Below are 14,968 nucleotides of genomic sequence, written 5' to 3'. Positions count from 1 at the left end.
AAAAATGTAGTGACAGTTGGATTAATGATATTGATAATGACTTATTTTCTTATGAAGCCTTTGTATGTTACAATCTGTGAACATTTTGAAGGCAGAAACTGTCTTACCTTTTTTTAACTTAACCATGTAGCAAAATGTTTGGCTCATAAAAAGCACTCGGCATCATTCATCCATTCATCAATATCTAGTAAGTTCCCGCTCTGTCTGTCCCATGCTGGAGGCCAGAGAATCCTCTCACTTTGCATTATCAAGGACGTAGGCTGAAATGTGATCTTTATGAAACTGAAGAGAATGTGATTCTACAAAAATCTAGACCTGTTTTGGAGCATAGGCATTGCTCCTTGGGACTCAGGGCAACACCTCAGGTTGGGCCTCATAACATAAGAACTTGGGGGAGCTCCCTGGTGGTCTAGTGGTTAAGGATTTGGCACTTTCACCGTTGTGGCCCAAGTTCAATCCTTTTTGGGGAACTGAGGTCTCGCAGCCAAAAAAAATGAACTTCTGCCAGTGAGTCTCTGCCCCCCTCCCCCCAACGCATCCCTCAGGACCCATATCAGATTCTGTCCTGTCCATAAATACCTGCCCTGATTGACCTAGACTGGAAAGATCTCACCCTCCTCTGGATTTATTTGGCCAATTATTGTCTATTTGTAATCCAGTTGGCATTTAATAATTGACCACCTTATGTCTCTCGCTCACTGTCCTGGAATGTTATTTATAGTTCTTATTGTTATATAACTTTTTACTTGTCTTATGTCACAATCCATTTGGAATCTTGAGCACAGGAAACATATCTGAAGCCTTACCCATCGTAGATCTCACCGTTGCTGTGACCCCAGGGACCTCTGGCCCTGGAAGCTGCGCAGCGGCTTGATAGGCTTTGCAGAGTTATCTTCCCCAGGCTCTTAGTTCTGGCTAATTCTTTTGTGTCCCTTCTGCCCTGCTTTCGCTTCCAGGCGCCTCACTGTGAGCATGCTTTCTGCAATGCCTGCATCACCCAGTGGTTCTCTCAGCAGCAGACGTGTCCGGTGGACCGGAGCGTTGTGACGGTCGCCCACCTGCGCCCAGTACCTCGGATCATGCGGAACATGCTGTCAAAGCTGCAGATTGCCTGCGACAACGCTGTGTTTGGCTGCAGTGCTATCGTCCGGCTTGACAACCTCATGTCTCACCTCAGTGACTGTGAGCACAACCCCAAACGGCCTGTGACCTGTGAACAGGGCTGCGGGTAAGAGTCCTGCCTTTCTTCTACCCACAGAGAGGGGCCTTCCCGTTTATACCTGTCTGTGGACCTCCCACTCCCTGCTGAAGAGGTCTCCTGTGTGCATAGGCAAGGAGCGCTCTTGGCCTCCCTGGCTCCCTGCTCTAGGATCTGTTTCGTGCTGCTTTCCGAGCTACGATCTTTGTCCTCTTGCTTTAGTAAGAGAAGGGAGACAGTGATTCAGCAATCTGTGTGATACCACTAAAGACCGATTTACTTTATTCCTCCCCTTTGTCCAGTACTGCTTCTCTTTGTCAGATTCACTGCTCTAATTTCCAGGCCTCTCATATTACCTCTGGTCCTATTTTGTCTTTCTTTGGGGTGTAAAATATTTGGTTAATTCCTGATAGCTGGGGCTTTGAATCTAGGGCTTCTCAGAAGGAATGAGTCCACAGGCAGAATCTGCAGGAGGAACGCAGAGCCACGTGGGAGATAAAACACTGTCTCGAAGAAGGAAAGAGGCCCAGAGGAAGAAGACAGCAAAGGGATATGGTGGGTGGGGGAGCTGGGGAGAAGGAAGTGAAGGCAATAAACAAGAGAATGTTAGAAATGAATGAATGTTAGTAATTTCTGGTAGAAAAAAGCCCTCTCAGCAGATACCTGCCTGTGCCCACTTATCTCATTGAACTCTCCTGTTATGTTCTTTTCCCACCCTGGGTGGCAGCCTGGAGATGCCCAAAGATGAGCTGCCAAACCACAACTGTATTAAGCACCTGCGCTCAGTGGTACAGCAGCAGCAGACACGGATTGCAGAGCTGGAAAAGACCTCAGCGGAACACAAACACCAGCTGGCGGAGCAGGTAGGGCCTGGAGAACACAGAGTGTGTGCCTATGGGTGACAGGCATGGATGTGAGCAGCGGATCTGTGCCTGTGCTTGTGAGCCTGGTCAGTGGATACTCTGCCTGTGAATAGCAGCAAATCAGACTGGAGCTCTTCTTGTTCCTCATTATCCCATCAGTGGCATTCATTTATTTACCATTTATCAAATGCCTTCCCTTGAAGGCACTTTGCTAAGAACTGAGGGTACAGCTGGGATTGATACCGTCGTATCCCTGTCTTTATGAAGCTTCCAGTCTGGTTGTTCCTCAGACCTCTCGATTTCCTTCATTTTGTCTTTCATCTATTGTCTGTCTTAACCATTATCCCTTGTTCTCCTTCTCTCCGACAGAAGCGAGACATTCAGCTGCTCAAGGCATACATGCGTGCAATTCGCAGTGTCAATCCCAACCTTCAGAACCTGGAAGAGACCATTGAGTACAATGAGATTCTAGAGTGAGTGTTATTCGGGATGTGGAATCACTCATTCCATGTCCTGGTACTGAGCCCTGAGGAGAGAAGAGCAGGGAAGTGGCAAAGTAAGAAGAGGGCTGGGCTGGGGCCGCTGCTCCTCAGATGCTGGGATGAAGAACAAGAGGCAGAGGAGAAGGGGATCACCCTCAGCCCCAGTAGAGGGTAGATGGAAGGGAAAGCTTAGCCAAGAGTTAGGTGGGTACCCACATGCACAAAACGCTGTGTTAAAATATTGTCCCTGTCTTCAGGGAGTTTACAATTCAGAGAAGAGAGTGCAAAAATCCAGGAAAGTGATCTAAAGTGTGGCAAAAACAAGTGAAGTCTAAGATCCCTTTCAGTTCTGGAGTTCTACATAGTTCATAGACTAAACTGAGTGAGTCAGTCTATACAGTGCTGCATGGGACACAGAATAGAGGAATAATCGCTTCATTCGGTATTCATTTTTGTTGAATACTTACTACTTCCCAGGCACCATGTGCTAAGTATTGGAATTTTCAGGAGAAACAACAGGAACCTTACACTTGTGGGGTTTAATCTGGTGAGGAACACGTGGTGACACTCAGATGGGACCACCTAGGGAAAGATCTGGAGTTTCTGAACCAATGATGGAAGGAAAAAAGGAGGAATTGGGTTAGGCTGAGCGCAGAGCAGGCAGTCGTTACTGTTAGGAGGAAAGCCAGTGCAGAGAAAGGGGCTGACCTTCACTGACCCCCTCCAACTCCCTCCACACAGGTGGGTGAACTCCCTGCAGCCTGCACGAGTGACCCGCTGGGGTGGCATGATCTCCACCCCTGACGCTGTGCTCCAGGCTGTCATCAAGCGCTCCCTGGTGGAGAGTGGCTGTCCTGCCTCTATTGTCAATGAGCTGATCGAAAACGCCCACGAGCGGAGCTGGCCCCAGGGTCTGGCCACGTTAGAGACAAGACAGATGAACCGGCGTTACTATGAGAACTACGTGGCCAAGCGCATCCCTGGCAAGCAGGCTGTTGTTGTGATGGCCTGTGAGAACCAGCACATGGGTGACGACATGGTGCAGGAACCTGGGCTCGTCATGATCTTTGCGCATGGCGTGGAAGAGATATAGGAGATCTTGATGGGCTCTCTGGAAGAGATGAAGATCTGAAGATCCAGTTACTCCAGCAGCAGGGCCCCAAGTCCTCCCCACTTTTCTTAATACCGTGGCTTACCCTGGAGCCACACGTGTCCCAGCTGTGCCACCACTGAGGGGGACCACAGAGCACTCTGCTCAGCCTTTTAGGTGGGAAACCCAGATTCCTTCCTTTTGTCTAATTTTTTCCCCCAAGATGTCTGTAAATTTTCCACCTGATTGGGAAAGTCCCCATCTCTATTTCTGTTTTCCTGCCTAGGGTCCCTGGTTCCAGATATTTTCAGAAAGCACAAAGATACTCATTTTAGATAGAGGATCAGGATGGAGTGAGGAATCTCTAACTGTTCCCCTCCTCCAAAACCTGGGACTCCAGATGAGGCAGGTCTGTTGACTCTGAACAGCATTTAGAGGGCAGCTGTGGGGAGCAGACATCCTGAAGAAATGGTAGAGTGGAACAAAAGCCTAGAAATAAATAATGAGGCCAGTAGGCCATCGCTGGTGGCCCTTAAGGGAAGACTGGACCTCGGTGCCAAGCAATACCCACCAGGCCACTTAAAGGTGTGGGCTCCTGCCGGGCCTGCGGGTGTACAGTTGGGGATGCCGAATATTTTCAGATGAGCTCTCCTTTCCTACACTTTATCATGGCTAGGCAATGACAGGGTTGAGGGTGAGGCGTTAGTCTCCTGGGGTGAATGTGCTCAGCAAGAAGCAGGTTGCTGGCTTCTGCTGCAGTCGGGTGGGTGCTGCCTTTGTGGCACGGGCCATAATAGCCCCCTAGACCCCTCGCCAGCCCTGTGATTGTAACTAGTTATTTTGGTAACTTTCTTTCACTCTTTCCCTCCCACTTTTTTTTTTTTTAAAGAAAGGCCTGATTATGGCTACCCCACTTTTCTAGCCCAGCCACGTTGTTGGCAATTTAATTTATTTACCTTTTTTTTTTTTTTTTAAGAAAGGAAAAAGAAAAAAAAAGTTAACAAAACAGAAAACTTTTCTTTTGCTGTTCCTGTTGTGGGGATTTTTGGATAGGGTGGGACAGGGCTGGGGTCTTTTATATTTTTCCTTTTCAGCACAACCTTTGGCTTTAATATAGGAAGGGCCATGGGAGCCCCTGGCTGAACTGAAGCCTACCCCAAGCCTCCATAACCCGTCTAGGATGAGGCGCTTCCTCTATTCCAGTGATGGATGTGACCGTCCAGCATCACTGACTATGCCCTAGAGAACTGTGCTCCCAGCCTCACCAGGGTCTCATGGTAAAACTCTGGATTTAATTTTGAAGAAATCCTACCCGCCACCAGCCCTACCCTAACACCCAGTTTCCTTGGAGATATATAGCTGGGTTCTAAGCTTCACCAGGCAAGACGGGATGGAAATCCTGTCACTGAGTACAGGCTGTGTTGTCTCACCCATACCCGCCATGGGCTTCAGCTCCATTTCAAGCTGCCCAGGGCATTCCTTCATCCCTGGGGTGGCCAGCAGAGTAAGAGAAGGGGAGGGGTAGTGGGTGTGATTATCTTAATATGCAGGTGAGAGAGGGGCTAGAGGAAGATGGCCATAGGACAGCTTGGAGTTTTATCCCAGGCCAGCTTGCTGTGGGTCTGGTAGTTGGGTCATGGCTCCACTGGGACTGTGGGGAGGAGAGGGACACAGCTTGAAGGCGGTGAGGAACAGTCATATGTTCCAGCTCCGGGACGTTGTGCTCAGGAATTTGAAAACGCTGCTATACTTAGTCTGGTTACTACATTTCTTCCACTCCCCTCTGCCCCTGCCTGCCTTACCCAGGCCCACACCCTCCTGTTATCACCTTCAGATGGAGCCAGGAAGCTCAGTCAAGGCTTCCCTACCCTTTGCACTAGTGTCTCTGCAGGTCACTGGTTGTGTTATACATGTGCTGTTTCATGGTATTGACTGCACTAATAATAAATCTTTTACTCAGCTCTCTCAATTCTTAATTCATATCACTCCCCTCCTGGAGGTTCTCCTCTGCTTTGGCCTTTCTCTACCTTAATTCCCTGACTTCTTCCTTGCTCTGTAACCAACTCTTGTCTTTGGGCTGACCTCTGTTTTAGGAGGTCTGTGTGGAAGGAGTGTACCCTCCTACGCCCTTCCCTCCTGTCTCCTGTTCTGTAGAGCTGAAGCGCTCTTGCTAGTGATCTGGACTGTGTTATTTTCAGAGTTTTCCTTTGCTGCAAATCCATGTCTTCCCAAGGTGCTCTGGGATTTGGGGACACTTTCTGTAGACCATATGCAAGTACCTTTCCCCTTGTCCCACAAACACCTTTGCTTTGGAATCTGGGATTCCATGGCAGGCAGAGAAACCTCCACCTAACCAAAAAAGTAAACATGAGGAAAGGAACCTGGAACGACTGCCTGCTGTGATTGTCAAACCCGATAAACCCTTCTGTAGGCGTTTACTGCCACTTTCCCTATCATGAGAAAAAAAATCTTTTACCACAGTACTGTATTTTAAATTTGTTGAGCATTTACTGTGCACCTAATATAAACCTAATAGTACTCTAGACACTTTAGAGGGGCAAAAAAAAGCATAAGAACACTCCTGTGCACATGGAATCTACTACACTTTCATATACACAAGATCTGATTAGAAGATGCTGATAAACACATCATGGTATAGACCACGAGTGGCAACATATATGCTCTAGTGACAGTAGTGCTTTTTTTAAGTTTCTTTAAAATAATGTTTGGAGAAGGCAATGGCACCCGAAAATTATGTTTAGAACCTGCTGCTCATTCTTTTGAATGTTATGAATGATGCCAAATCTTTTAGGGTAGGCCTGGTTTTTGGAAACAATACTCACTGAATGTCTATTTTGCAAGAACTCAACTAGGGTGGGGCTGGGGCTGGTGGTTCATATAGCAAAATGGCACCTACCTTCACAGAAGTTACTCCCCGATGGAGATAAATGTTCAATCAGTTCAGTTCAGTTGCTCAGTCATGTCCAACTCTGCAACCCCATGGACTGCAGCACGCCAGGCTTCCCCATCCATCACCAACTCCTGGAGCTTGTTCAAATTCATGTCCATCGAGTTGGTGGTGCCATCCAACCATCTCATCTTCTGTCGTCCTCTACTCCTCCTGCCTTCAATCTTTCCCAGCATCAGAGTATATAATAAGACATCATAAATGTGGGAAGTGGATCTTGCCACAAGCAGTATGTGAGCAGAGTGAAGATAAAGCCCTGGGTTCCAGGAAAGACTTTTCCGGGAGACATGGTATCTTGTTCTACATCAGAGGTTAGGACGTGGTATATTGTTCTAGATCAGAGGTTGGCAAACTACAACTTGAATCTTGCTGCCTGATTTTGGAAAAAAAAGTTGTACTGGAACACAGCCATGCCCATTTGTATTTATGTATATTGTCTCTGGCTGCTTTCAGATTACAGCAGTAGAGCTGAGTACCTGCCATAGAACTATGGCAAAACCTAAAATGTGTGCTACTTTGTCCTTTATAGAAAATGTGCCAACCTATTTTAAGGTCAGGAGAACGGGCAGGGAAGTAAAGAGCGTTGCTTGTTTTAATTTTTTGTTTTTGTTTTGTTTTTTTTTAGTATATGCCTTTGAAAAATCAGAATTTTTCTGCATTGTCAAAATAACAAATGCTTAAAATTAACAATGTATCCTTAATCTAATACAAACTTATATTCGCAGTTCCCCAATTGTCCTAAGAAAAATACTTTTAGAGCTGATTACTCTCCAACCTGGATCCAATCCAGGAACCATGTGGTTATACCAGGTTATGTGTTTTAACTCTGTCTGGATTCCTTAAACAACCTCTTTTTGGTAACATTAATTTGTTGAAGAGAATAGGGTCAGTTGTCCAGAGAGTGGTCTTTTGAATTTGACTCCTTCTTGACAATGTCCTTTAACTTATTCTTCAAACCGCTATTTTTCCTAAACAAGATTAGATCTAGAGTCAGAGAGATTCTTTTTTTTTTTTTTTTTGTTCATGCCATGTGGCTTGTGGGATCTTAGTTGCCCAACCTGAGATTGAACCCAGGCCCTCAGCTGTGAAAGTGTGGAGTCAGAGCCCTACCAGGGAATTCCCTGGAGTCAGACAGAGGGAAGTTAACCAGTTCTGGGAATAAAAGACATCTCAGGGGAGATGTTCTTTATGTTGTGTAACATTAGAACATAGGCCCAGTTGTCCCACTATTACCCTGATCTCTTCACTGTACACTTTCATCATTGAGAGGTTTTTGAAGCTGGCTAGGTGACAAATATGTGCCCTGAGAGAAGGGGCAGCTGGCAGTACAGATCTGATTGGTTACTGCTATACAAGAATAGAGACCCAACACTGCTCCTGACTTTTTTCAAAAACTTGTGGACATCCTAATGTTTATGCTAAATATCACAACTTTTAAATGTTGGCTCAATTTTTAAAATGTGGGCCAAAAAAACATGGTTCACCAGTTTTCAACCTCTGTTTTAGGCTGAAATAATAGCATGAATAAAAACAATTGGAAGTGAAGGATATATTGAAGAAGGAGGAATGTGATCTGAAGCATAGAGTTTGTTGAAAGAAGTAATGGAAGACAAAATAATTTGGGGCTGATTCCTGGAAAGCATTGATATGGCAGGGAATTTGGACATTAGTTTTACAGATAAGTTCTTGAGAAGAGACGTGACTTGTAATTCATGGTTCTAGTGATGATAGAAAAACAATGAAAATTGGATGATAACATTAGTAAGCTTTGCACTAATTCACATGAGAGGATTAGAGCTTGAAATGACCAGGAAAGAGGACAGAGGAGGGGAGAAAAATCAACAGGTTAACTGACCTTGGTAACTGACTGGATTCACTCAGCCAAAATTTATAGCATAAGTATCAAGTGCTAGACTGGGTTCTGGGCATTTGAGATATACAAATAATTGTATATTCCTTGAAAGGAATTTGAAGCTTGGGTGACATACACTTGAACAAATAATGGGAAATACAGAATAGCATACTGCTAATATGTATGTTTAATGCAGTGGGACAATGAGGAGGAAAGGGGTCAACTCCCTACCCTACCCTGGTGGGATGCAGGAGGGAAGTCTTTCCAGGAATCACTAGAGCTGAGTTCCAAATAGGATCAGATATTGGCAGTGAGGAAAGGGACTAACAGTCAGATTGAGCATGTATTGTGAGTCATGAGCTAAATATTAAGCATCTAGTCATCCCAGCAGTTTTATAAAAAGATTATTATCATCATCACTTTCTATGTGGGGAAACTGAGACAAAGGACAAAGTTCATGTAGCTAATAATCAGAACTGGGGGACTTCCCGGGCAGTCCAGTGGTTAAGAATCAGCCTTCCAATGCAGGGGGCATGGGTTCAATCCCTGGTCAGGGAACTAAGATCCCACATGCTGTGGGTTGTGGCCAAATTTATTTTTTAAAAATCAGAACTAGGATTTGAACCCAGAATTCATTCCAGAGCCTGAGTTGCTAACCAGTGCACATAAAAAGGGACACTTAATTAAAGGTGAGTCACAGATAAAGACTGAGGTTTCTAGTCTGTGAGTGAGAGGACATGTCATTAACCTGAATAGCGAGGAGAAGATGATGAGCAGGTTTGAAGAATGAAGTAATGAGCTCATTTGGGGAAAAATGGGTTGGAAGTGCTTCCCCATAGAGGGGGTTGGCTAGAAAACAGAAATGTGGGTCTATAGCTTAAGAGCAAGAAGTTAGGGTTAAAGATGTGGATTTGGGAATTATCAAGAAATTCCAGGAATGATAGCAGCCACTAAAGGAGAGAACAGAAGGCTAAGAATTCTTTTGTGTGTGTGTGTGTGTGTCTAATCCTTATACTTTATTCCTAAATGAGCCAAATATGACTTTAGACAATTGAGAGGATTCTTGAGCATTACAAGCTATTGCTGCATTTGGACTCCAAGTTATGGGAAATTTGCCCAGCCTTTATATAAACTTTTAACTGAGACTCAGTAGGCCCAAACCGACAAGCTGGTTTGGTCCCCAGAGACACAAACGGCTTTTAAAGCTCTTCAAACTGCTCTCTTACAGGCTCCAACTTTGAGCTTGTCCACAGGATCAGAGTTTAGTTTGTTACTGAAAAAAGGCTATGGCCACATTGCTTAAGGGTAATTGTTGCTATTGTTTTACTAATGCCTATAGCTCATAAGTTTACTAATGGGTGAAATTTTACTGTACTGACTTCTCATGATGTAAGTGGGATCTTAAACTCTAAAGTTCAGAGTGACAATGGCTCCGTCTTTAAAGCTGCTATAACTCAAGGGATGTCAAAAGCTCTAGGAATAGAGTATCACACTGTTGCTTGAGATGCCAATCTTTCGAAAAAGTTGAAAAGGCTAATAACATTATTAAAAGACATCCATGTAAGCTAACTCAGGAAACACAAGACAGTTGGTTTATAGTTCTACCCGTAGCTTTAATGAGGGCTCGAACTACCCACTCCTCAAAAGGGACTGTCTCTATGACAGACTGTTTTTGTGCACAGATATTGTCATAGATTCTGAAGCCTTAAAATTAACTATGTGACTCAGCTTTTAGTTTTTCAACAGACATTGCTGCTGCTGCTGCTGCTAAGTCACTTCAGTCGTGTCGGACTCTGCAACCCCATAGACGGCAGCCTCCCAGGCTCCTCCACCCATGGAATTTTCCAGGCAAGAGTACTGGAGTGGGTTGCCATTGCCTTCTCCATAAGGCTAAGAATTCGACCTTAGGGAATTCCAGAAGTAATCTGGAACAAAATCTGGAAAATAAGATGCATGATAAAGGTGGCTAATGCTTCAGCTTTTTTTTTTTAAAGTAATTTTGAAGTAATCAATCATTTAAATGTGGCCCATAACCTAGCCATGAAGGAGCTCCAGAAATGTTCTGTGCAATGATAGCATTCCTGAAATAAGTGTAGGTTGAGATCATTTTGGCTCGGGTCCTCTAATTATTTGCTTTACTGGATAAACTACAGAGATCCAAGCCTTGTAACATCTGGAACAAGTTGACAAATTGGAAGGAGATAAGTTCCTGCATGTTCGATTTCCCCACATTAGCTTTTTAGTCACATAAAAGCAAATTTGATTAAGATCTAAGAATCTGCAGCTTAAAAAAAAAATCAGTATAGGGTAGAATTAGCTAGTCATTGGTTTTAAGGTGAGGAGACAGAAGGAACTTCACAAGAGAAAGAAGGAATGAGGCGGTGACTTAGACGTCCAACCCATTTAGATTGGGGCTATCTTACTGGAAGGACACAAGGATTAAAAAAATGGGTGGTTTAGGCAGGGCATACTGATAATAGGAGAATGTGTTTGAACAGATGGGGCACTGAAATTCCTAGATGAGATTAATTTGATGAAAGCAGTGTTTCAGAGATGTTTAAGTGGCGAAACTGGGGCACCTGGAAGGCCACTGTAACAGCGTGAAATAGGTGATATGATGGAGGAAGCAATGATTGATGAATGATGGATATGGCAGAAAAGAAAATGTCTGATGATTCTTAAGGTTGGAAACTAGATAGAATTGAGAGAAAGTATTAACAAATGAAAAAAGTTGAAAATGTGATTCAGGGAAGGAAGAAGTTTTGTGTTTTAGGTGACATTAGGTCAGCTATGCAGACATATAGGCAGCTAGAGATATGGGGCTTTCCTGGTGACTCAGCAGTAAAGAATCTGCCTGTCAAGCAAGAGATGCAGGTTCCAACCAGAAACCTCAGGTTGGAAAGACCCCTAGAGAAGGAAATGGCAACCCACTCCAGTACTCTTGCCTGGGAAATCCCATGGACAGAGGAGCCTGGCAGGCTACAGTCCTTGGGGTCACAAAAGAGTCAGACATAACTTAGCGACTAAACACCAAGGCAGCTTGAGATATAGGACCATGGTGTGGCTGAAAGTTCATGCTTGGAATAGTAGTTTGGGGTTTGTGGCTTGGGAGGAGAAGAGCAAAGCTTTTGTAGAACTTCACAGAAGAAGGGAGAAAATAGATGAGATGGAGAAATAGTGTTCTAAGAGAAAAGCAAGAATGTACAGTGTCTCTCAAGCCCAGTAAGAAATCAATGGCTTCAAACATAGCAAAGTTTTCTACCACAGGGTATTAAAGATAGCATGGAGCTAGAGGCAGAAGGTATAGATTTTAAAACAAAAAAAAAGTAGAAAACAACATGGCGATTTGGAAGTGTCAAGTGAAGTCATTGTTTTGTTTGTCCTGAATTAATGAAGGATTGAATGAGTAGAGTAGGAGAATTTTAATCTGTTATGAAAGGCTATTCATGGAAGGTTCTTTAGGAGGTTGAAATGAGTGGGGCTTGCAAGCCAAGGTGCAGAAGTAACTTCAGGGCAGAAGAGCAAGGACAAATATTGAATCAGAAACTAAAGAATTCCAGGGGGTAGAATATAATAAATATGTAAGAATAGTGAGAAAAGGATTATGAAACACAAAACAGAAGGACAGAAAGATAAGATTTGTTGGGATGGAAGGGTGAAGAAATTGTGATGGGCAATGGGGATGGTAAAATTTTGAAATTCTCTCTTGTGCATGACAGTTCAAAGTCTTGGCCTCTCACCTCCAACACTACAAGGGAAGCATTTGAGAATGGAAAGTAGTATCTGAGGTACCAAACAACCTCAACCAGCTTATTCTGGATCCAGATCCTCCATTTTGTAAACCATGAGGCCTCTTCTCCTCACAACATAGTTGTCTGCTGCCCTCTGCTGGTCAATTTTGATCTTGGCTCTTCAGATAATTAAATTTGAGAGCATGCGCAAAACCAGGACTTGGTAGGAAGCCCAGTACAGAACCTATTAGATTATATTCATTCAGTACATTTTTTTTTTAAATCACATCCATGTCTAAGGCCTAATAGAGGAGGTGCAAAAAAGAATAAAATACACAGTCCTAACTCTCAAGAAGCTCTCATGCAGTCCAGTCTGAGTGAAGATTAAAATATGTACACGTTAAAAAAAAATCCACATACTCAAAACGATTTTTTTGGAGTGGCTTAAATGTGCCAAGAGTATATATTCTACAAGGGAAGAAAGATTTCACATAGTAAGATAAGGGAATAGGATATGTGAGTGACGAGTGGTTAGAGAAGACTTCCCAGGAGAACCAATATTTAATGGAGACTGAGAAGAAAGTGAGGATGAGAGATGATTTCAGGCAGAGAAAAGCATGAACACAGACAAATATTATACCAGGAACTAAAAGAATACCAGTGGATGAAATGTAGTGAATATGAAAGAATGGGGAGAAGAAAAAAAAAGGGACCATGATAGGGTTTAAGGTCCCAGGCCAGTGTGGATGCTTTAGATAATATCAGTGTGGATAGATCACAATGTAGATGCATTACATACATCAACACGTGCAGTCCTCACATGAAGGCTCCAGCAAGGGGTGGGGGTCCAGCCTGCACTCACTTCTGAGAAAAGTAGACACAGTTGAGACTATTTAGGAGGTAGAATAAATATAACTTATTTTATTTTACTTAAAATTTGCAGAAGCACATAAAAGGAGATGCCTTGAATACAACCTAATGGATGGTAGTAGTAGACTGATAGGTTCTAGCTGTTGTAATCAAGAACCTCAAAGAGCAGGTAAAGAGACATGCTGGATGGAAAGTATGGGGGGATAGCGGTATGGTGGGGGGAGGCAGTGGCAAGGAAAAAAAAGCATAAATGGAAAGAGCAGCATGAGATAGATATGAGATATCTCATATGCAAACAAAGTTTGCATACAGAGTTTGAAACTCTGCTTGCATATCTCATGAGACAGCATAAGAATGACAGAAAGGTGGGAAACTCCAAAAAATAAATGTGTAAAAAACTCTATGAATTACCTTTGGATCCCTGCCCTCTGGGGAATCTTCTTGGGAATGTGGCTGTGCAAGAAATCAAATACAAAAAGAACATCCTCAACAAGAATCCTAGATATTCCCCACAGTGAGAAACTGGCAAGAGGAAGAACCGGCTGAGGTTGAGTACAGGACGGTTGGAGAAGGATCAATTCCCTAGCTAGGAACTTGGAACACGGAGAATTTAGAACACTACCTGGCACATAATAAGCACATGATAAAAAGTGAGTTATCTTCGTACACTCTGGCTCCAGCCAGATTGGCAGTGTTGATGTTTCAATAGATTATTCCCCACAAGCTCTGTGATCCCTGAGACGTAGCACCTCAGGGAAATCCTTGTGAGAGAACGCCTTGTTTCCAGGATCTTCACGGTACAGAGACCTACAAGATGTGACGTCTGGTCATTAAATTCAGAGGTGCCCTTTTTATCTGGAGTTTGACTATTAAAAGCACAACTAGCATTCACATTCCCGAACAAAACTTAACCCTTCTTGAACCAAATCTTTTGCTACGCCCTCCCGAAAGAATGAAACAAGGAATGTCGAAACTGCTTGCAAACCTGAAGTTACAGAATTCTCTAAGTGCGTTGTATCCTAGCAGCCAATACAGTTGTACATAATTAAACGCTTCTTGTGGTCATCCTCAGCCCCTTTCTTCCCCCAAATCCAGGGGTGAGACCTTCTGGCTTCTGTTTCCGATACAGAAAGGGAATGGCACGAAAGACACGTGGAAGCCAAGAGGTTTCCTTCACACACACCCTGAAGGGGAAAAAAAGCGCCCGTCACGAACAGGATTCGAACCTGTGCGGGGAAACCCCATTGGATTTCGAGTCCAACGCCTTAACCACTCGGCCACCGTGACTTCCAAGACCGCCCTTCACCGAGCACTTACAGAAAGGGTCCGTACAACGACCCGGAGCGGCTGCTGGCAACGGGAAGTTGGGCCAAGCCCAAACACACAGCCTGTGACCTCCTCACATTCCGCTCCTTACCTCTGCCTCCACGCCGCTCAAAGGAAGAGTCGGGTGGATCGGGTGACCCAAGGAGGAAGGGTCTCCCGCCCCACAAAGATGAGGGTCTCAAGGAGCGCAAAGCTGTTTAGGAAGCATTGGCGAGGCCTGCAGAGGAAAGCAGTTGGAGAGGAGGGGCTGGGTCCCCGGGGTGGTGGCTAGGGGACCCCTGGGGTTAGGCCTGGGACAAGGCGTTAGGGGCGAGGGAGGCTCAGAAGGAGTTTAAACGGGGCACTTCTGGGGATGGATGAAAGGAAGAAACTTCTTGCGGAAACGGGTCCAGGGCTCCTCGGGATTAGGGGCTTTGTGGGGTTAAGAAATGTGTAAGGTGAGGACCACTGAGATCTGGGCTGGGGGCTCCTCAGGCGACCGGCATCCCCCTAGGGTAGGATAGAGAGGTACCCCACTCCCTCGGCTGAGAGGCAAGAAAAGACTTCAGGTCAGGTAAAGGGCGATCTCAGGGGAGTGTGCGCCCCCTC

The 14,968-nt window shown here is 44.6% G+C and overlaps 1 protein-coding gene and 1 non-coding gene across 5 annotated transcripts in view; one reads left to right on the top strand and one right to left on the bottom strand.

The window, feature by feature from the left end:
• RNF41 (ring finger protein 41, E3 ubiquitin protein ligase) overlaps positions 1–5,602 on the top strand; it is a 28,031-nt gene extending 22,429 nt beyond the window's left edge. For all 4 annotated transcript variants that reach the window (XM_010839217.1, XM_010839219.1, XM_010839220.1 and 1 more), the window contains 4 exons: positions 957–1,228; positions 1,926–2,061; positions 2,431–2,534; positions 3,285–5,602. In XM_010839217.1, coding sequence (XP_010837519.1) covers positions 957–1,228; positions 1,926–2,061; positions 2,431–2,534; positions 3,285–3,636 — 864 coding nt within the window. In that variant the 3' untranslated portion in view covers positions 3,637–5,602. The remainder of the gene's footprint in view (positions 1–956; positions 1,229–1,925; positions 2,062–2,430; positions 2,535–3,284) is intronic.
• An 8,657-nt stretch (positions 5,603–14,259) lies between these two features.
• Positions 14,260–14,341, bottom strand: TRNAS-CGA. Its single transcript has one exon. It is a non-coding gene; the product is annotated as a tRNA-Ser (tRNA).
• Between the last annotated feature and the right edge of the window lie 627 nt (positions 14,342–14,968).

This window comes from Bison bison, unplaced genomic scaffold, assembly GCF_000754665.1.
Source record: "Bison bison bison isolate TAMUID 2011002044 unplaced genomic scaffold, Bison_UMD1.0 scf7180017864115, whole genome shotgun sequence".
NCBI lineage: Eukaryota > Metazoa > Chordata > Mammalia > Artiodactyla > Bovidae > Bison > Bison bison.
The sequence above is the reverse complement of the archived record's forward strand: the minus strand, read 5'-3'. Positions and strand labels throughout refer to the sequence as shown.